This window comes from Aspergillus aculeatus (genome assembly GCF_001890905.1).
Source record: "Aspergillus aculeatus ATCC 16872 unplaced genomic scaffold ASPACscaffold_16, whole genome shotgun sequence".
Taxonomy (NCBI): domain Eukaryota; kingdom Fungi; phylum Ascomycota; class Eurotiomycetes; order Eurotiales; family Aspergillaceae; genus Aspergillus; species Aspergillus aculeatus.
The window spans coordinates 400,431-421,872 of NW_017962991.1; the positions used below are offsets into that span (position 1 = coordinate 400,431).

General features: G+C 52.0%; 6 protein-coding genes across 6 annotated transcripts; 4 read left to right on the forward strand and 2 right to left on the reverse strand.

The window, feature by feature from the left end:
* Positions 1 to 588: 588 nt before the first annotated feature.
* On the forward strand, positions 589 to 2,169 carry ASPACDRAFT_34267 (alpha-ketoacid dehydrogenase kinase family protein; the record flags this gene model as incomplete). The annotated part of the gene is made up of 2 exons (XM_020200031.1): positions 589 to 776; positions 861 to 2,169. The coding sequence occupies 2 exons, from the start codon at positions 589 to 591 to the stop codon at positions 2,167 to 2,169; spliced, it is 1,497 nt and encodes a 498-aa protein (XP_020052860.1).
* An 869-nt stretch (positions 2,170 to 3,038) lies between these two features.
* On the reverse strand, positions 3,039 to 5,879 carry ASPACDRAFT_125164 (IQ calmodulin-binding motif protein). Its single transcript, XM_020196796.1, has 6 exons — positions 5,605 to 5,879; positions 5,107 to 5,549; positions 4,229 to 5,045; positions 4,048 to 4,179; positions 3,596 to 3,991; positions 3,039 to 3,525 (listed from the first exon to the last, which is right to left on the reverse strand). Exons 2-6 carry the CDS (start codon positions 5,485 to 5,487, stop codon positions 3,251 to 3,253), a joined length of 2,001 nt encoding a protein of 666 aa, XP_020052861.1. The 5' UTR covers positions 5,488 to 5,549; positions 5,605 to 5,879; the 3' UTR covers positions 3,039 to 3,250.
* Positions 5,880 to 6,139: 260 nt separating this feature from the next.
* On the forward strand, positions 6,140 to 8,381 carry ASPACDRAFT_1906063 (putative thiamine pyrophosphate enzyme). The gene is made up of 4 exons (XM_020198823.1): positions 6,140 to 6,315; positions 6,377 to 6,419; positions 6,477 to 6,599; positions 6,677 to 8,381. Coding segments are annotated over exons 1-4 (1,803 nt in total). The 5' UTR covers positions 6,140 to 6,313; the 3' UTR covers positions 8,312 to 8,381.
* Positions 8,382 to 8,683: 302 nt separating this feature from the next.
* Positions 8,684 to 10,445, reverse strand: ASPACDRAFT_125165 (amidohydrolase family protein). Its single transcript, XM_020196797.1, has one exon. It carries the CDS (start codon positions 9,950 to 9,952, stop codon positions 8,897 to 8,899), a length of 1,056 nt encoding a protein of 351 aa, XP_020052863.1. The 5' UTR covers positions 9,953 to 10,445; the 3' UTR covers positions 8,684 to 8,896.
* A 1,930-nt stretch (positions 10,446 to 12,375) lies between these two features.
* Positions 12,376 to 15,003, forward strand: ASPACDRAFT_125167 (aminotransferase-like domain-containing protein). The gene is made up of 7 exons (XM_020196798.1): positions 12,376 to 12,961; positions 13,026 to 13,062; positions 13,113 to 13,144; positions 13,216 to 13,426; positions 13,493 to 13,569; positions 13,635 to 14,459; positions 14,512 to 15,003. The coding sequence occupies exons 1-7, from the start codon at positions 12,818 to 12,820 to the stop codon at positions 14,764 to 14,766; spliced, it is 1,581 nt and encodes a 526-aa protein (XP_020052864.1). The 5' UTR covers positions 12,376 to 12,817; the 3' UTR covers positions 14,767 to 15,003.
* A 2,874-nt stretch (positions 15,004 to 17,877) lies between these two features.
* On the forward strand, positions 17,878 to 20,667 carry ASPACDRAFT_54418 (putative serine/threonine protein kinase; the record flags this gene model as incomplete). Its single annotated transcript, XM_020202876.1, has 4 exons — positions 17,878 to 18,279; positions 18,398 to 18,512; positions 18,574 to 18,743; positions 18,793 to 20,667. 4 exons carry the CDS (start codon positions 17,878 to 17,880, stop codon positions 20,665 to 20,667), a joined length of 2,562 nt encoding a protein of 853 aa, XP_020052865.1.
* Between the last annotated feature and the right edge of the window lie 775 nt (positions 20,668 to 21,442).

Consider the following 21,442-nt stretch of genomic DNA (forward strand, 5'->3'; position numbering starts at 1 on the left):
ATAGTGGAAGGTGAATACATACCAGGTAGTTATCAACAGCCTTCCAGCCCAAGCAAGGGAAGCGTAGACTATCCACTCATATAGCAAGAACTAAGCATTAACATAGTACCCTATGTTATAATACAGTGGTTAGGAGATCGAGCTACACTTCTGCATGGTATCGGTTATAGGTACCAGTTTGAAATAGTAGTAATGATAGAGACAAGGCAATAGGAAGGCAAGTGGAGCATGCAATCAGGTATGACCGCCTGTTAGCGGTAATAAATGCACCGGGTCTCTTAGTAGCGACTGTGACCTTTTGCAGGGGGAACTAATCTTATTGTTACACTACATATGTCCTGATAGTAGCCTTGCAATTCCAGTAAACAGGCCGATGAGATGGACTATACGATTGGGAAGATAAGACATTATCGGCTATTTGCGGGGACAACTGGCTGCAAACCAGCATACCGCCTTTCGGCAGAATTTGCGGGAATCCCCGAATCCCCCAGCAGGGACGCAGTGAGGTCATTACTGGTAAGTTAACCTCCCCGATTTGATGCTGAAGGATGGCTACAAACCGTGATGACACTACCACGGGCTTTACAGATGCCGTCTGTGGGTGACAGACTCTTACGCACACAACTATGCACCCTTTCTAAGACACGCCCGTGGTCGGCGTCATCTCTCCGACACGTCTCAACCTCTCAACACCCCTTCGCATATGGGGCTAACGATGAAGTCGCACGTCTTGCAGCCAGTCGCCGACGGCCACTGACGCTGACAGACTTGCTCAAGTAAGTTGCCCTCTTGGATACTACAAATGCGAGATTGCATCGAAACTACAGCGCTGTAGATACTAATGCTGGCGTCTGCTTCAGACACGGAAGACCGCCGTTATCCAAGGATGCCCTCCTCGCCTCGGCCAACTTCACCCTGTCCCTGCTTCCAGCACGGCTGGCATCACGAATCGAAGCCCTCCGGAACCTCCCCTTCATCGTCGTTTCGAACCCCCATGTCACGCAGATCTACAACAACTACCTCCACTCACTCTCCACCCTCCTCCCTTACCAACAGCGCCAGGTTACTACCGTGGAAGAGCTGACCAAGTTCGCCGATGTCCTGGCCGACCTGGTGCACACACACACCAACACAATCCCGATCCTCGCGCGCGGGTTCCTCGAATGTCGCCGCTACATCGACCCCTCCGATGTCACCCGCTTCCTGGACACCCACCTCCGCGCCCGCATCGGCACCCGCCTCATCGCCGAGCAACACCTGGCGCTTCATTTCGCCTCGCAGCCAATCCGGGACAGCCACCACGAAACCAATGGACAACGAGAACCGCAATCATCCCCACCAGCCAAGGACGCTGCCGCGGCTCCGTCTAACTACATCGGAGTGATTGACACCGCCCTGCAACCGGCCCGGATTGTCAAGCTCTGCGAGGACTTCGTCGGCGAGATCTGCGAACTCAAATACGGCGTGCGGCCCCGGCTCGTCATCGGCGGCCAGCCGGACGCCTCGTTCGCGCACGTCCCGGTCCACGTGGAATACATCCTCACAGAGCTGTTGAAGAACGCCTTCCGCGCGACCGTCGAGTCCGGTAACGGCCACGAGCCCATCGAAGTTACCATCGCCGCCGCCCCGGACGTCCCCTCTTCCCATCATCACCACCATGATTCCCTCGCCAGAATGACCACGAAAGGCTGGCAGCAGCAACAACCACTGCAACCAGAACACCCGTACCCCCCACAATCCGAGGCAGACCTAGGCTTCGAAATGGACAACACCGTCGTCGGCACCGCCGACGCCAACGAATCCATCAAAGCCTGGACCACGCCGCCGTCCGCGCAGTGCATCACGATCCGCATTCGCGACCGCGGCGGCGGCATCCCTCCCGAAGTGCTGCCGAATATCTGGTCGTACAGCTTCACGACATTCTCCGAGTACGATGATCACAACGGGGGCTCAGAGAGCAACGAAGGCATGGAGGCGCTGAACACGATTGCGTCCACCAGTGGTGGAGGAGCGAATGGACACTTAAGCAGTATCGCCGGACTCGGGTACGGGCTGCCGTTGAGTCGTGCGTACGCGGAGTACTTTGGGGGCAGTATCGCCATCCAGAGTCTCTGGGGTTGGGGCACGGATGTGTATTTGACGTTGCAGGGGGTGGGGAACGTTTCGTGATTTGTCAGCTGTGCCTTTCGCAGGTTGCCTGGATGGTGAGGATAATGGGCGTGTTCACTCTTAATTGTTCTGAGGAACTTGGTTAGAGGTAGGTAGGTAGGTAGGTAGCTAGTTAGGATACTACGGTGTGATTTGAAGCTAGTTGGAGTCACCCTGCAAATGCTGTTTTTCTGGGTGAAGTTACCACTCTTGCCTAAGATCCTGGCGGTAGCTTACTAGACGGAGCAACAATCCTTTCACTACCAATCCAAAAGGAAGAAATAAGTAGAATAATGGAAGATTGTAGACCAGTCCCAGCGACCGTGTTGTCTGCTCAGCTGCCTGGTATTCATTCCCAGAGTCAAACCCACCTATAGAGTAGAGGAGACTTTTTCCCTGTTCTGGCCTTGTACACTCACCGTCCGTGATCAGACCTACGGGCAATATTTATACTCATACTGCACCCCGTGGATGTATATGGTTCTAGCTGGTCCTGGTAGTTAGTCAATCATGGACTAACGAGAAACTCGAGATAGAAGCTTCTCATATGTTTGTTTGCCTCTGTAAGCAATCCTTATGCAGGACCATCTGGTGCTTCTTATAGAGATCTAGCACTGAAACCGACCGAGGATAGTTCGGGAGCTCCGCTCAGCCATGGGAGTCAGAAATTTGACTGGCCTCGACTTTTACCCAAACAAGTAATGACACCCCGAACCACCACCTCGAGACACTTGTAATCATCTCTTGTATACTCCGCACAGAGCCATGTAAACCAAAGCCTCCTCAGGCCCGAAAAGGCCAGACCCAACACGAACTACGTCCACTCCTTCTCTACTGTTGGAGAAATACCTTTCAGAAGAATGGCTATTGGCCTGGTCTATTGACTATGCGATGTATGGCAGGGCGAGAAAATACAAGTTTGACTTGGAGCCTCGAATAAGGTTTCAGTACACCCGGAACATGGCCCCGCGCGAAATTGCAGCTTCTTGTTCACATTAGCATATACAGGTCAACAGAGTATATACACCAGAAAAGATCCGAAATTAGACAATGAGGTAGATATCAAGAAGATGTCGTAGGGTAATAGCAAGTATAGGTTTAATCAAAATCCTCCTGCACCACGCACACGTTGAACAGCGCCAACCACGCCCTTCGCCCAGCTGAAGCGACCAGGATCAGTGCCAATGGATCCCTCAGGAATCTCATTGGTGGTGGGATCATGCCAGCAGCCATCTTCCGGGCTGACTGCGCCGTACAGAGCCGTGTTCTGGTTGCGGTCAATAGCCTCCCTCCATGCTCGGCAGACAATCGGTGAGTCGAGAAGGAGGTTCACTTCTTGGCTGTGGTAGAAGGACTGTGTGTCGAGGTTGCCGTTTCCTATATGATGATGTTAGATCACAAATAACTCACGGTCGCAACACAAAAACGTCTGATATATGAGGCCTACCCTGGATGGCCACCTTATCATCAATGATCATTAACTTGATATGGCAGCTGCGCCGCTTGAACTTGTTGTGAATGGGCTTGGTCTGATCCTTGGCGACGTAGTTGTAGATTCGAAGTCGGGAGCGTAGTTCATCGGTCTCCAGCGATTTGTACATCCGATGCGCGATCATTTCGTTTGTACCATTCTGGAACGGAAGTAGCTCCCCAGCGTCATTGTAGCCCAGACACAAGTATGCAGTGACCGTTACGCCGCGAGCCTTGATAGCCTCCTGCAGAGCTTGAACGATGGGTTCTGCGTTCATGTTCGGAGTTTGAATGAAGATCGATTCTTGGGCATTATGGATGGCGGCGAGGAAACTGCTGTTCTGAGGGGTATGGACGCTCGTGTGGTTCGGTGCTAGTTTCGCTTCGTTAATGACCTATCTACTGCTAATGGCACGCGACTGGACTTACCCCCCCAAGGTTCTCGGTTGACTACAGCAATTGGGAAAGGATCATGGGGCGGAAGAACAATATAAGGCTGCATCTGAAGCTCCTGATCGCGTTCCGAAGCGTCACCCGTCGTATTGGGCTGAATCGTAGTATCTAGGTCGCGGTTAGCAATCTGCAATGAGAGTTGCGAGGACCGACATACTCAAACGACGAGTGACAGCTTGAACTTTGTTTTCACCGTCACGAGGCTCAAGTAGCCCATTCATTCGCTCTGCTTCATGTTTTAGATTCGTATCATAGTGAGACTCCTGTACGGTGAGCTCAGGAAGAGGACCGGGTGCGGGTGCTGCATGGTCCAGCTCCACGGTCGACTGGCAGGGGATCGCAGCACCCGTGGCTGGCGACGCGAGCATCGGCAGAGTGGGCTCCAGGGGGCGACCCCAAGAGATCAATGCTGTATCGTAGAGACCATCGACGATGGGCCCCTCGACGTGAATCATCATTTCCAGGTTATCATTGTCCTGGACGTTGCTGCTCTGTAGCAGCGCGATTCGACGATCAACTACCATAAACTTGGCATGGAATGTGCCAAACACTGGTCGGTGGTAGTTGATGACCTGCAGGTCTATATTAGGGATCTCCTCGGACGAGGGAAGCTTCACCTTCCCGCCGCTGTACTTCTTCTCGGGTACGGGCAGATGATTCTCGAACAGTTGCTGCGGGTCACCCCGATCGTACACCATCTTCACAATCACCTTCTCACCGCGTTCGCCTGCTCTTTTGGAAAGCTCACGGAATGCATTGGTGATAAGCGTGGATGCGTCGGAGTGGATCCAGAAGTTAGTTGCCAGAAAGACCTCCTTCTCCGCTCGCACGATGCAATTCGCCATGTGTCGACACAAATCTGGCAAGGGAGCGATAATGGTCAAGGGTACAACACCATGACTTCCCATCAATGGCGGAGAGACGACGCCCACCATTGGGTTCTTATCTAACGCACAGAGAGCATCGTGGTAAATCTTGTATCACAGTAGTCAGCAATCATCCCCCGCCATCTCGAAGTTCATCGAGCTGACTGACCTGAAGGAAAAGCTTGCTTGGCTGGGAATTACCCCAGGTCCCGCACTCCGCCGCCTTTTGCAATTCATCTCTATCGGTCAAAGACTCCTTCGAGTCGGAATGATTTTTGGATTTGTGATCGTTGTAGAGGCGGTGAAACACTTTTGGGGGTGTCTGTGAGGGATCACGTAACAGCTCGGATGTAACGGTCTGATCTTCATGGCAGAGCCTGTAAACACTGTCCGGTAGCATGGTGGTGCGAAACTGATTGGGACTTTTGGGCTGACGAAAAAACCAGATAACAGTGGTACTCAGACATATGGAGAAGAGGGCCCCAGATAGCTTAATATAGAGCAGTAAAGTGGATGAGGCACCATCGTCCGGTCGCAAAAGGGCCGCCATAAATAATCACTGACGCACCGGCAAACTGTGACGTAAAAGTAGAAGTGCTAGTATTGTGATGCCTACGCACGCGGCATGTCAGCAACTAATTTGTGTGACCGACCAAACCTCTTTTACCTAGGCTGTGTTCTGGTGCGATGGTTCGCAAGCTATCATGGATAAATAATAGTGATAATGGTTCCTTCAAGTCCATGGAAGCTGCACATTGCAGGGGTTGCTTTCACAGTCGCACATGGGAATGACGAAAAATGGAGCAGTATTGTCTTGCTGGGCTGAGCCACCACGTCATCGGCCCCAGTGCCAGATGGATCCATTCCACTCGTAACCGGCTTGGCTCTGGAAACAAGCTCCAAGAAAGGGCGGGAACCCGGCAAACAACTTGCATAGGGCTGATTTGCATCTGATGTAAGAAAGAGTCGAGTTCCTCGAAGAACATTGGTGCAGGTCAGTGCATATGTTGTGTATGTACAGTAGTACTTGACTCCAGTGCAGCGGGGAAGGAAGGGGTGGTACGGCAGAATGCTTCTCCTTCCCTCCTCGCTTAGAAGATTCACTGCTGCTACTTACGGAGTACAAAGTGGCTTACTCATACCTCAGAAAGTCAATTCCATCATTTCCCCTCACTTACAATCCACAATCCACCTTCCATCGTCCCTTCTTAACCTCGGGCTTAAGCTCCACTACTCGGACTTCAACCCGAGCCCTTGCTTTATCAATCAGTCAAAATGCGTTCTTCTCTGCTACATCCCCCTCACCCTCCCACTTCCCCCGCTTGTTCTCATCTATATCGAATCCTGAACCCCAGATCTTGATTGAAGTCATCACCATGTAGGTGCAATTCATGAGTGAATATCCAAGCGGGCAATCGCTGACGGTTCTCCGGCGGCAGGGTCTACACTGCATCTTTTGCCTTCTTCGAGGCTCTGTGGGAGGTATGCTAATTTGGACCCCGACGACCACATCTCTCACAGCAAGAGCTGACTCGACAGGCCGGCGTCACTCATGTCTTCGTGAATTTGGGTTCCGATCATCCCTCAATCCTAGAAGCCATGGTCAAAGGCCAGAAAGAGAAACCCAAGGAGTTCCCAAAGATTGTAACATGTCCTAATGAGGTGGGTTGATTCCTTATCGCCAGGCCATCGGCTTCAAGCACCTCCGCACTAACCCCGCAATCCTTCGTTCTTGGCAGATGGTGGCTCTCTCCATGGCCGATGGCTATGCGCGTCTGACTGGCAAGCCTCAATGTGTGATTGTTCACGTCGATGTGGGCACGCAAGGGCTCGCTGCAGCCATTCACAACGCTTCCTGTGGTCGTGCTCCGGTTCTGATCTTTGCCGGTCTTTCTCCTTATACAATTGAGGGTGAGATGCGAGGTTCTCGCACCGAATACATCCACTGGATCCAAGATGTTCCGGACCAGAAGCAGATCGTCTCTCAGTACTGTCGTTATGCTGGAGAAATCCGATCGGGCAAGAACATAAAACAGATGGTGAATCGGGCTTTACAGTTCGCCACAAGCGACCCTCAGGGCCCTGTCTATCTGGCTGGTGCTCGAGAGGTCATGGAGGAGGAAATAACCCCGTACTCTATCAATCAAAGCCAGTGGGTACGAGTTGCTCCACCAGCACTACCTTCGGCAGGAGTGGAGTTGATTGCTACTGAGCTTGCGGCTGCCAAAGAGCCATTGGCGATTGTAGGATACTCGGGCCGCAACCCCCAGGCAGTGAAGGAGTTGGTCACTCTAGCCGACACATTCAAGGGCCTGCGCGTTCTAGATACTGGTGGCTGCGACATGTGCTTCCCAGGTGACCATCCAGCATCTCTAGGAATGCGGTTTGGAATCCATGATGCGATAAAGACGGCTGACTTCATTCTCGTTGCCGATTGCGACGTACCATGGATTCCTACCATTTGCAAGCCTTCCGACACCGCCAAAATTGTCCACGTCGACGTGGATCCTCTCAAGCAACAGATACCTGTGCATTATATCAACTCGAGTGCAACCTACCGGGCGGAGTCTGCAACGGCGCTCAAGCAGATCAACGACTTTATTGCATCCAGTCATAAGCTACAACAATCTATTAACACGGCAGAGAACCAGGCACGGGGCGAACGTCGTGAGGAAGAATTCAGAAAAACGCGCAAGGCAATCGCCGATATGGCCGTGGTCCCAGCAGGCGGGGGCGGGGCGCCATTGAACGCGTCGTATCTCATATCCCAGCTCCGGGAGGGATGTCCTGTTGACACCATCTGGGCGATCGAGTCCGTGACGCTGACCGGGATCGTCTCGGATCAAATCGCAGCAACTATCCCCAAATCCTGGATCAACTGCGGCGGCGGTGGTCTGGGCTGGTCTGGTGGCGGTGCTTTGGGCATCAAGCTCGCGACCGATCTTGAACACGGGGGGAACAACAAGGGCAAGTTCGTCTGTCAGATCGTAGGCGACGGCACGTACCTCTTCTCGGTGCCTGGCTCCGTGTACTGGGTGGCGCGCCGCTACAATATCCCCATCCTGACAATTGTCTTGAACAACAAGGGCTGGAATGCCCCGCGGAGGAGTATGCTGCTGGTGCACCCCAACGGCGACGGCTCCCGGGCCACCAACGAGGACCTCAACATCTCCTTCGCGCCCACTCCGGACTACCCCGGGATCGCGAAGGCGGCCTCGGGAGGTCAATTCTGGGCGGCGCAGGCGTCAACGGTTGCGGAGCTCCGTCGGTTGCTGCCTGAGGCCATCAAGAGTGTGCAGGATGGCACCACGGCTGTGTTGGAAGCGCAGTTGGATGGGACGGAGGGCAAATACGTGGCAAAGCCAAAACTTTAAGCTTTTGAACTTGAATTGTATGTGTAGCAAATATGACTTACATGGAAGTCTATATATCATTGCAAAGAAGATCGATGATTCAAGAAACTTTAGTCCTCGTCAGATTGCCTTAGTCGCGCTTGAATTACAAAACAGTCGAATTAACCCAATGCTTCTGTCTTTGACGGGCTGACAGGGCACCCAAAGTGTTGCCTTGAGAGGACTAGACGTATGCGCTAGAGCGCTCAAAGTAACACCTGCCATGTTCCCCTGTTACTTGTGAAGAGCGAGCCCTATCTTCCAAAAAGGATGTGTCAAGTGTGTTTGTGCTACTACTCTAACGGCTGTTGCGAGCTGTACAATACGAGGAGTGAACGTTCCCAGAGGATTCAAGCAGGCAAGCAAACAGTCAATGCATTGTTCCTACTTACTAGATGAGTTACCTAAGTAAGGAGTGTTCACAGTCTTAGCAAATCCGCCCCCACGCCTGATTCGGCGCATGTTCCACGCAATTTTCAGCCTACGACTAACAAACGAAACAGAATCGAGCGAAGCGATAGCAACCAGGCAAATCAGTTGATGATAGTTCCCGAAAAGCCATCCAGATCAGACGGGGGCGTCGGAGTCCTTGAACTTGGAGAGCTTGAGGACGTTCTTGGCGTTGTCCCTGCCGACACGCAGATAGCCGTCGCGGCCACCGAGGATCTTCTTGAGCTCGTCGGAGTTGTTGTCGAACCATCCGCAGCCGTTCTCCAGCCTCTCGTAGGGATAGTCGACGCTGAACATGATGCGGTCGACGCCGATCTCCTCCGCGACGAAGCGCAGGGTGTTGGTACTAAAATGGCCGCTGGTGGTGACGTAGATGTTGTTCTTGAAGTAGTGGAGGACGTCGCGCTCGCACATGGTGTCACCGTTCTTCTTGGCGAGGGGCCGCTCGACGTCGTTGATCCAGTGGTTGGCGCGCCAGAAGTCGAAGGGGATGCGCTCGCCGAGGTGGCCGAGGATCAGCTTGAGGTTGGGGAAGCGGTCGAAGACGCCGTTGGTGATGAGGCCCATGACGTGGCGGCCGACCGCGTTGCAGAAGCTCTGCGGCGGGCCGACCAGGTACTTGCGGTTCTCGTAGTGCTCCTTGTAGTTGTCCCCCGTGGGCGCGGCCGGGTGCAGGTAGATGGGCACGTCGAGCTCGACGGCCACGCGCCAGAACTCGTCGTACTCGGGCTGGTCGTAGTACAGGCAGCGGCCGCGCTGGTTGGTGTGCTGCACGTCGTTCAGCAGGGCCCCGTGGAAGCCCAGCTCCTTCACGCAGCGCCGCAGCTCCTTGCCCGCCTGCGCCGGGTCGTGCATCGACAGCGCCGCGAAGGCGCCCAGCCGGTCGCGGTGGTCCTTGATCTTGTCCGCGATGTAGTTGTTCACCTCGCGCGCGTGCGACTCCGCCTTCTGCCGCTCCCGGATCCCCTGGATTCCCGGCACCGTCAGCGACAGCACCGTGTACCCGATCCCGTTGTCCTCTGAGATCTTCAGCCGCTCCCCCGTGATCGACTTGATCTGCCGCAGGTAGCGCTCCAGGTCGTCCGGCGCTACGTAGATTGCCGCCTGGTCGCGGCTCTGATCTGCCTCGGACGGGATCTCGAAGGCTTCCTCGATGGTGACCTTTCCGCGCATTTTGGTGGGGGGCTTGGGGGACTTGCGTAGAAAATTGATGAAGGACAAAATGCTGGTGTTTTGCGTGATGTGGTTATAGAAACAAAGCTGGAAATGTCGATGACTTCGGGAGACACTGATGTCTTGACCTCTCGAATTTGTCCATACTTCAAGGGCCATTATATAGATCAACTTGGGGATCCAACCATGGTAAACTTGATATGATGGCCCATGACGAAGAACGCCGGTCCTCAATTCCATTTTCCAGCATTGTGGCTCGATGAGCTCGGAGTTGAGCTTCTGGCTTGGATGGAGAGGGGTCGGATGGTTCCAGATTCAATGTCGACTCTCGGTCAAGTCTTCCCAGGCCTTTCGTCTTGCGGAGTAGAACTTTACTTCATCAGCGAGAAGTTGGATGAGCAGTTGGGTGAGCAGTTGTGCGAATATTGCATGTGATGGTGAGCACGATGTGATGCTTGTCTTATTCCGGGTTGACTGATGTGGCTTTCGCGAGAGGGGAAGTGAGGGGAAGTTAGCCATCTCGATGCGGAGCACCAGTTCTGAGGCTGCACTCCGCACGTAACTCTGAAACTCATGCTACTTATCCATACTGCATCCGGTTCTGTCAATGGTTTGCGCATTACCATAAAATATATTCCCGATTTACATTGCTTTAGAGTGCTAGCGGCCCACCTTTCGGGTGGCATATATCCATAATCATTATCTGAGTATGGTGCTGGGTCAGCCTCTACAACACTAGAATCAGGGCATTAATCGGGACTTTCCAGAGGCTATATATGACAAAAGACTTAAGAAACTATTTTTAGTTTTAGTTTCAGATATCCTCGCTAATTATCATATTGATATTCTTACATATTTGTAGTACTATGCCCGACTCCAAGCTCGATGCTAAGTTATTGGTGCTCTGGTCCGGATACTGGAGGTCATGAATGGCCCTCACCCGTAGATACTGTCCCATTCCAATCCACCATGACCACCATTCGTCATAATTCCTTTCATATCATACACTCTCCCTCTGCCTCTAACCCTGTAAAGGTCCGCAAACTGGAGATAGTCCGCTGGATCCTCAAAGAACGTCGCCAAATCTGATCGCTCTAGATTCGCGCATTGCTCATCCGTATCCTGAGCTACTTTCAGCGCAGGCAGCAGTCCACGCCGCTCCGGCACCTGTTCCAACCGGCGTGGTTGAGCATCGTACTCCAGCGTCCAGAGCACCTTGCCATTCGCAGGCCACCCGTAGGTTGCCTGCCGAAATCTGCGGAGGCCTATGTCCAGCGAATCGCCGAAGTACGCCTCCTCGCATCTGTCTTCATTCTTCCAACTCAATGAAAGGACGAGAATTCCGTGGTAGACGGATTTTGGGGCTAAAAGGTAGTATTAGCATTAGTCAAGGGGTCGGGCGAGGTATTTGTATTCCGGGGCTACTTTCTCAACTAGGGATTCACAAGAAGAGTACTGCAGTACAGGTCTCAATGATGGAGAGAAAATACCGTACCCTTATTTCCATTTAATGACCCACGCACTCTGCCAGAACTGGAAGTGATGTTGAGAACTGCAGAGGAGAGAAGAAGGCTGCCATAAGGATTTGTGATGGTTAAATCGTTGCCTAGTCGGGTTCGTCTTTCTTGTCTGAGAGAGCGGAAATAAAGCATATTAATTGACCTACTGTAGAATCCTTGTGGAAGAGCTACTTGAGCATGATTCTAAAGATATTAATCAGACCTTCACTCACTTATACCTACTTGGACTCACTAGGACCACTCTCAAACAAGGACAGTATGGGGTACTCGATTGATCGAGTGTTTTGAGCCTTATATCCGAGGAATCACGGTCTTCTCTGCGAGGCTCTTCCGGGTCGCGAACGACCAGGCCACCGATACAGTATAAGACCCCACGTACTGTACACTAATGAAGTTGCGCCTGTGATTATTGTAAGACTAGGCGCATGCACGGGGTTTCCCATTACAAATCAAATCATATTGTCATATTTGCGCAACAAGGGTACTGTGTATTGAAGGGTTTTCGGTTATAGTTCCTCATTTGACTCATTTGGCAGCGAGATGATACCATGGGCACTTGAAAGTTGTAAGGAACCATGGCTGATCGGATCTCCGATAAGTCTCGCTCCGATGCCGGCGATAGCCTTATCTAGGCGTGGGGCTGTCATACTGCCGATATGCACCATTACCACTTCTCAACTTTCCCCCTCCAATTGTCGTCATGTTCTACCCTTGGGAGATCCCTGCGTGAAGATCCAGATTCGCAGGGATTCAGTGAAGGGATTGCACATGATACAATGATCTGTGATTACCCCAGGTTTTTTGCAGATGCGGGGAAAAGCATCAAATCCGTATCTGTCGGAAATAACTCGAAATGTATGCCGGGCGGTACTTGGATTACATACCGTACATACATTACCCCGCCACGCCTTACCGATGACAGCATTCGCAATTCGATAGAATGATTTTACCATGCCTTTCCAGGGTCAATGCGATTGATCCACCTGCTCCTAAGTTATCACCCTCACTTGCCAATCACAATCGCCAAGGGAAGCTGCTGTATCTCGTCCTGCAGCGCAGGTTGCTATCGTGGACAAATCGCCGTTGCAGTGCGCGACGCTTGCCGGCGGAACCGGTCCGCCCGAGCTTTTCTAAAGCGGAGCAAAAAGCGGACGGGCAGCTGTCGGAGTGTGTGACTCGATTTCCTTTCCTTCTCTTTATTCTCTCTTCTTTCCCACTCATCTTCCGGTGTTGCAACATCTCTTTTCCTTCACTCTGTTCTTTCTGCACTTTTCCGACACAAAGTGCGAAACATACAACAATACAATCCACTTGCAGCCTATCCTTTCCAGCTTCTAATTCGACCATGAGCCCCGCGGCCGTTGACTCGGGCTCGGCTTCCGCTGCCGTACCATTGACAGTCGACGCCATTCCGGCCCTCAGAGCAAAGAGCGCAGAGATTCCCTTGGGCGTTGCGCCTGCGACCCATAGTGACCTCTTCAAGAGCCCAGTGCGTCCGTTTTCTGGCTTTTGCTAATGGCGCAAGGAACTAACCCCTCCTCTACCATCATCAGCACTGCTACACCAAGCCACAAGCCAAACGCTGGGATGGTTAGTACCCGCCACTATGTTCCTCGGACTGAATCCTGATTTGTTCCCAGATATCTTCTCCATCGAGGCAAAGGCTCGGAAGGTTCGTCCGTCAAACCCCACTGGCCCGGCTGCACATTTCGAAGCTAACCTGTACTCGTTGGATATCTCTAGACCTCAACATTGAAGGGTGCGGCGCAGTATCTCAAGAACCCGGGCTTGATTTCCCTCGGTGGTGGTCTTCCCTCTCCTGAATACTTCCCCTTCGATGAACTCTCCGTGAAGGTCCCGACTCCTCCTGGCTTCTCTCCCGAAGAACGCAGCAAATCCGGTGCCGTTTTGACTGCAAAGAAGGGAGACACGCGTGACGGAACAAGTTTATACGGTGAGTGTTAAATGACCACTTTCGTTCTTGAGAAGTTCATCATATGGCTGAGACTGTTTTCATCAGACTTGGAGGTCGCGCTTAATTACGGCCAGGCCACGGGATCTCCGCAATTGCTGCGGTTCGTCACGGAACACACAGAGGTATGTTGCGGAGGAGTACATCACACTGCAAGAAGCTCTGTTAACGACTGATTCTTGGCGATTAGCTTATCCACAACCCCCCTTACTCTGATTGGCAATGCTGTCTGACGCCTGGTGGTACCTTCGCCTGGGATGCTATCCTCCGCATTCTCTGCAACAGAGGTGACTACATCATGATGGAAGAATACACTTTCTCGAGTGCCAAGGAAACCGCGCTTCCTCTCGGCCTTAAGGTAGTCGGGATCAAGATGGACGAACAGGGTCTTCTGCCCGAGGCACTTGACGAAACTCTCAGCAACTGGGATGAGGCGACTCGCGGTGGCCGTAAGCCTCGCGTACTGTACACCATCCCAACGGGACAAAACCCCACGGGTGCAACTCAGTGGACTGAGCGGCGTAAGGCTGTGTACGAGGTCGCTCAGAAACATGACATCTTCATTGTGGAAGACGAGCCGTACTACTTCCTGCAGATGCAGCCTTACACCGGCGCCGACGGCACTCCTGCACCGCCCCCGGCCAATCACGCTGAGTTCATCAATTCGCTTGTCCCTTCATATCTGAGCTTGGATACTGATGGCCGCGTTTGCCGGATCGAATCTTTCTCCAAGGTTCTTACTCCTGGATCGCGTGCCGGATGGCTGGTTGCTCCGGAGCAGTTCATCGAGCGCTATATTCGTCACAGTGAGACTACTGCCCAGAACCCGAGCGGTATCTCGCAGATTCTCCTCTTTAAGCTTCTGGACGAGCATTGGGGCCATGCTGGGTACCTTGACTGGCTGATCAACCTTCGTATGCAATATACCGGTCGCAGGGATACCTTGGTAGTTGCCTGTGAGAAGCATCTCCCACAGGAAATTGCGAGCTGGGTCGCACCCGCAGCGGGCATGTTTGTAAGTGCTCAAATACCTTATTGAGTGGATTTCAAGCTGATCAGTTTTCTAGCACTGGATTGGCATTGATTGGCAAAAGCATCCCGGCCTCGCGGCAGGCAAGACTCGTAATCAAATTGAAGAAGAGATCTTCCTTGCTGCTGTTGACAACGACGTCCTTGTTTCCAGAGGTAGCTGGTTCATGGCCACTGAAGTTGGCGAGGGCAAGATGTTCTTCCGCGCAACTTTCGCTGCCGCCAGTTCTGAGAACATCGATGAAGCCATCCGACGTTTCGGCAACGCTCTCCGGGTGCAATTTGGTCTTTAGACGCGTAACTTCTTTTTGATACCCTGGTTGGATAAGTACATACGAGAAGAGGTTTAGCATGTAGGCGACGGGGGGGGAGGTACTCGGGTGCTCTAGGCATTTGACATGCCTTTTCTTTACGACCTTGGCTTCCTAATAATCTCAAAGCTAGAGCTAGACAGACATCTTACATGCAATCTATCATCACTTCATGATCATCACTTCATGACTATGACTTGCATGTGCTTACTGCAGCACGATGTGGTCGGTCCGGATCTGAATTCGTAGCCCGAGCGAAAAGCATAGCCGCGTAAAAACATTTTTCCGCCCCTGATCCACAAGTCGAACGATTGATTAGGAACTTTAATCGAACGTTGCTCAACCCTGATAACGCGTTACATGTCGGAAATCCGGTCCATGGTGAGATAATGGCGAGCTATTTTGACAATTTATAATCCTAGACTGAGTCTTACAGCATTGATACCCCTAGTGTTTCTTTTTCATCGCCTGTTTTCCTGTCATCTCTACGCTTAATCTTGGACTCGTTGTATCCTCTCCCCTTTGTTAGCCAGCTGGATTGGCTTACTAGGGAGCTACTTGTTGGTAAGTTCAACCTCAAGCCTCCTGTGGAAGAGCATATCCCCATTACGTGCTATCTGTTTTGCTTTATTGGGATTCCCTGGCCCAGGTCAAGCACAAATTCTATCGCTCTGTTACTGCTGAGTTCCCATCCATCACGTGACACTATACAACCCCATGCCAGCAAGCCCCTCAGCTGGGATTTGAGTCTGTAAGGTTACTTTATCATAGATGAACGATCTCTAGCGTGTCGAAGATTGCAAGATTTTTGCGCTGTGTTGTTTCTTATGCCGTAGGTATGGAATACAGAACTAACTGAGCTATAGATCAGCATATCATTGTACATTGTGCCAACTCAGCACGAACCCACAAGGTGTGCTTTGAGAGGCCCTTGCGTCCTACCTAGTATCAACTCTCGGTGATTCTTGGTTTGATCTAGTCGAATTTACTTGAATCTTCTGCCGGTTTCTATCCAGCCACTCACTGGCGGAAGCCGGGACATCGATCAGCAGGCTGTTGTTCCAGTGCATTTATTCACTGTTGACATCTGAGCCGGAGCGGTCTTTCTCAGTTTGAAACCACGCTAACGCCTCTGGGACTAGCGCTCACGTCTACACATATCACGCGTGGCAGCTGCCGATATACAGGCATATATCAACACAAAAGGAGTATCAACGACGGGTGAGTATCTACAAGTTTACAGACCGTTCTGTCAACCCTCAATTGCAAAATAAAGTATAAATATGGATAGAGACTAATATGAACATAGTATACGTTCTTTTCTCCGACAGAAATCGACTGAAAACTGGGCGTGGAGCTCTAATTCGTGTCGCTACACCGAAGTCTTCGCCGTGCTCGTTTTGGAGACTTGACGACTGGGCACATACACCACCGACAGGCGATACAACTGCCTCTGGATCAGTCAATTGATTAAGCTACAAGGTGTGTGACTGCCAGGATGAATCCTATACCCCTCCTGGCTCGAATTTCTTCGAGCCTGCTTCCTTCTCTTCTTTCTCTTCTTCCTCGTCACCAAACCTCCCTCTGTCATCAACCTCTCCATATGTCAACACCATCCTTTGAAATCATCATCGTTCAACCCCAGTTCATCTCCATCACTTGATGATTCCATCTCCACTACATATTCGTTCTGCTACTCTACTCCCCTGAACCAAGACCTCCATCCTACCTCTACCAGCATAGTGGGTTGACATGGCTGGGTCAAGGCTCTCAGAGCGATGTAGAGGCATCTACGGGTTTGCAATCATCGTTTGTCATCTCGTCGAAAGCGTGCTAACACTCTCTGCCTATCGATAGAGCGTCGCCCGATCTCGCGCTAGAACTCCCAACAGAGGTTCAACAGCCTACTGTTGGAAGATACCAAGGAAGGCACGAAAGCCAGGACAAGACCGCAGGGGAGAATCCAGAACCTGAGACCAGCTGTCAGTCTTCCATCGCAAACCAGCCTGCGGTGGTTAGCTAATGAGATTGCAGTTCTACTAAGCGAGTCCAGTTCAGACTCAGAGGGCGAAAAGTACGTTCAGACGATTTCGACTACATAATTATAACTAGATTTCAACACTAACACGACGGGACCAGGAACCCGAAACCTTACGCGGTCAACCAGACTCCGCCACTAGATCCGCCCACAGAAGAGGAACAGAAAGCCTCGAGGCGATTTAAGTGGCTCCATAAAAGACAGAAAGGTTCGAAGGATTCGAAGGGCTCCAAGGGCTTCAAGGGTTCGACAGGGTCTGGGGGTAGTAGGACTCACAGCCATCGGAAGTCAAGCTCTGAAGAGCAGACCGGTGTCTCACAGAAGGATAAGCGCAAGAAAAACTCGAATAATCTGCCACTCATCGAGCGGCTTGCACTTGGAGACGCTAAATTACTTATTGAAGAAGCGCAGGCAATCTCGACCCAGGACTCAAAGCCTGTAACAGATCATTCTTCCGAAAGCAGTGCCCCTAAGCGATCATCTCTCAAGAGACTCTTCCATATCCATTCGAGGAAAAGCCAAGGCGACAGCGACACTATCGAAGGAGAGCATTTGACGTCGGCAGAAGAGTACTTGTTGTCCAACAATCCACTATTCTCAGGTCAAAACGCACCTGGAAGCACAAGCCAGACACCACCAAGTAACTCTCATTCCCGTGAATCCAGCGGTGGGCCTGCAATTCGGCGCCTGCTCTGTTCTGAGATTGTTCGGCCAGCAGGAGACCCACACTTATCGAAGCCTCAGGCACCAGTCGAGGGTACTCCAACATCACCAAGGAGTGCGTCGCCTGACAACATTATCTACCTCACCTCCATCTTGTCACGTTCAATCTCTCCTTCTACTTCCACACCGACAAAAACACCCCATTCTACTTCTACTCCGCACCCTTCCCCAGAGAGCAGACTTGACACATCTGGTGACACATCTTTATTCGACGAGTCTCTGTCCCGGCACCGCTCCGAATCACCCCTAAGAATAAAACCGACACTCCCGCACCTCATTCCCCGCTCGACAAAATGAATCCACCGCGTGTTTCTCGTCTCCTCGACCCCGCCATGGCGGCTATCACCAAGCACAAAGCGGAAGCGATCAAACTCGCTCGTGAGCAGAGCTCTGCAGTCCAAGAGATGTGCCGGAGAGCGAAATCGGATGTTCCTGCTTACGAGTTTGAGGAGCTGATTGGCAAAGGCTCATATGGTCGAGTTTACAAAGGTCACCAGCTTCCCTCCCGCAAGCTCGTCGCGATCAAGGTTTTGGACATCGACTCCATGGACTACAAATCTCTGCGGGACTTTCGAGACGAATCAATCAACGATTTCATCCGTGAGGCGAAAGTGATGAAGCAGGTCAAAGACTCTGGCGCGAAGAACATAAATGAACTCATCGAGGCTATCTCTATTCATTCGCAGCTGTGGCTGGTTTGCGAATATTGCCCTGGTGGCAGTGTTAGAACCCTGGTAAGTTTCCGTTATATTTTATTCGGTCTGATGTTCTAACATCAGCACTTTGTCTCGTCTCTCTTCCACATTTCCTAGCATCCTTTGCAAACTGATCACTGACGATTTCTCCTCTTAGATGCGAGCCACTAACGACCGCTTGGAAGAAAAATTCATTATCCCTATTGCACGTGAACTTGCCGCTGGTCTCCGTGCCATCCACAATGCTGGCATCATACATCGAGACATCAAAGGTATGAGATCACTTGGACTAAGCCCCCTCTTTGAGAAAGTCTACTGACATTCTTTTTCTAGCCGCAAACGTCCTGATTCACGAAGAAGGAAAACTCCAGATCTGCGACTTTGGTGTTGCCGGCGTCCTTCAGTCTCAGTTGGACAAACGCTCGACCTGGATCGGAACCCCTCATTGGATGCCACCAGAGATGTTCTCGACCCGCGGCGAAGCTCACCAATACGGAAGTGAGGTAGGTGACACGTGTTTCGCATAGACAGTATCATTGCTGACTGATCTAGATCGATGTGTGGGCGTACGGATGCACGATTTTCGAGATCGCCACGGGCAATCCTCCCAACTCGAACCTCCGAGAACGCATGCAGATCGGGAGACAGCTGAACCGCAGCACCCCCAAGCTAGACAATTCGAAGTACAGTGACGGCTTGAAGAGTCTCGTATCCTTTGCCCTGGAATCAAACCCCGTCTCTCGACCTGCAATGGCAGACATTCTGACCCATCCATACATCGCTGATACCGAGGAAACCCACCCCACTTCGTCCCTGAGTGAGCTTGTCCGCATGTACTATCAGTGGTCTCAGCGGGGTGGACAACGTATCTCGCTGTTTCACCCTGGCGGTGCTGCCGCTGCAGAGATGCCAGATACCGAGCCTAGTGACGAGGACTGGAATTTCAGTACCACTGATGGTTTTGAGCGTCGCTTCTCTGTGATTGATCTCGATCAGCTGGCGGCCTCTATCGCTGAATTAGAAGCAGAAATCAGCCCGACCACGAAACCTCAATCTATGCCAGACATCCCTGATGAAACGAGCGATCAGGAAATGACAATTGAAGATAAAGCGAACTTCGATGAGCGGGTTCGTCGTGGTGCCGAAGCCATGGAAGGTCTTTTCGATGAAGAAAAGCCAAGCTATACTTATGAGACAAAGAATGACTTCGTTCCTATTGAACCCAAACCCCCCGCATCCGACCTCCCCCTGCGCACAGACACCGATCGCTCTTCCGTCACCTCTACCTTCATCGACATTGACATCGGATCCTTTGACTCGTCGCACTATGCGGCTGGAGCGTCATCTGCGCAGCCCTTCCAGCTCGCAGACGCCGATACAATTCGCGCCAATAGATCCAGCGGTCGCCAACAGCGCAACTCCACCGATGGTCGCTCTCGATCTTCCAGTAGCGGTGTGAGCAGCACTCGTGACGCTGACGATGTGCCATTCCAGCCATCAACCGGCCCACGACCTCCGACCATGGATTGGAAGTTTCCTGTCTTCATGCAACCTGCGACAGGAGAGGAGCCCGAGCCTGAACCCGCGCCCGCGCCCGAGCCCGCGCAGGCGCCGAAGCCAGCTGAGCTAGACACCTCAGAGAAGCGCGCTACAATGGAGTGGACATTCCCAGTCATGACTGCTCCAGCCGACGATGAACCCATGAGCCACGAAAGCGATGCCGACGTGACCCGCAACAACACTCTGAAAGCGCCCATCATGAGTCTGCAAACCTCGGACACCATTCGACGCTCGAGCATTGGGGAGCCCGGTGATTCCCGGCCTTCCACCTCGCGATCCATTGATTCCAACGTGTCTGCGAGCTCCGAAACCGATTATGATCCATTCCGCTTCGACCGTCCATCTACACCGCCTGGCGCTCCAGCTGCTGCGGAGCCTAAGACGTTTGACGAGTCGGACTTCCCCACAATGTCATTCGACGAAGATGAAGAAACGGATGTCCTTGATGGCCCAGGACCCGATGAAGAAGAAGAATCGACTTCTGCCTGGCATGAAAATTCCGAGCAACGGCACTCGCACTCGGAGCCATTCCCCACCGCCATACCCGTCAAAGACCTCGAGCTCGCCCCTTTCCCCTCTACCACGGACTCCCCCACCTCTGAGCCCCTCCCCACCGCCAGACGCAACCTTCCCATCCTGTCCACCGTAGACACCGAACCCGTTTGTTTCCCGGACGTTCCTCTCCCCCGCCTTGATGCCCTGACGGAGGGTATCGGCGACCACGCTATCAAAGAGGAACTGGACCGCATGCTCGACGGCTTCCTGCATGCTCTCAACGCCACCGGACGTGCAATCTCCCAGACCACGGTGGGACCCGAGGCGAAAGTCAATTCCGACATGGTTTCGACCCCGGAACATTCTGAGTAAGGGACATTATCTTTCAGACGGCGACCGTCCGCGAGACACGACGAGACACAACCCCGAAATCCCAAGACCGAATTTTCTTTTTCTATCCCTTACTTGAAGTTACAAAAATAAAATTTACAGGTGGTGCATTGGAGAAAATCTCGTTTTTTCTTTCTGGAAACCGTATGCCGAAAAATCGGGTATGCTGGCTAATGCATGCATCTGACGCGACGGACTGAGAATGATGGAACTCATGAATTTCACGAACGAATGATCTTGCATTTACGGACCTTTACTTATAGAGAGAATGCAATTCACACGTGATATCCAAATCTAAATTCCCTGCTGGTATAATTGATAGTGTAAGATCCCGATCTGATTTGAGAGGCTGCCTGGCTTGGCAGTAAGAGAGTGTGTAAGCTCTTGTTGATCTGACTTGATATGAGAGAGAGAGAGAGAGAGAGATCCTGATTATTCTGAAGTTAAGTAATTGCAGACAGTCGGTGCTATCCACCCAATTTGTGTCCAAAATGTGGCGTTGTTTCAACATCATAGGGCCGATTTTCTGTGCCTAGTCTGTGTGGATGGGTGCTCCTGCGATAACGAAGACTCGAAGTAGGTTTCCCAAGCCAAAAGAAACAATCAGTAACGTAGTAACCAACAGAATCAATAGACACTTGTCTCCCTCAAGGCTGCTCCAAGAGTCTCACTACAGGCCTTGATGATATCCTGCTGCGCGGTGATCCAGTCAATTGTCCAATGCTCCAACTGCTTGACCTTTGCCACAGCGTCCAAG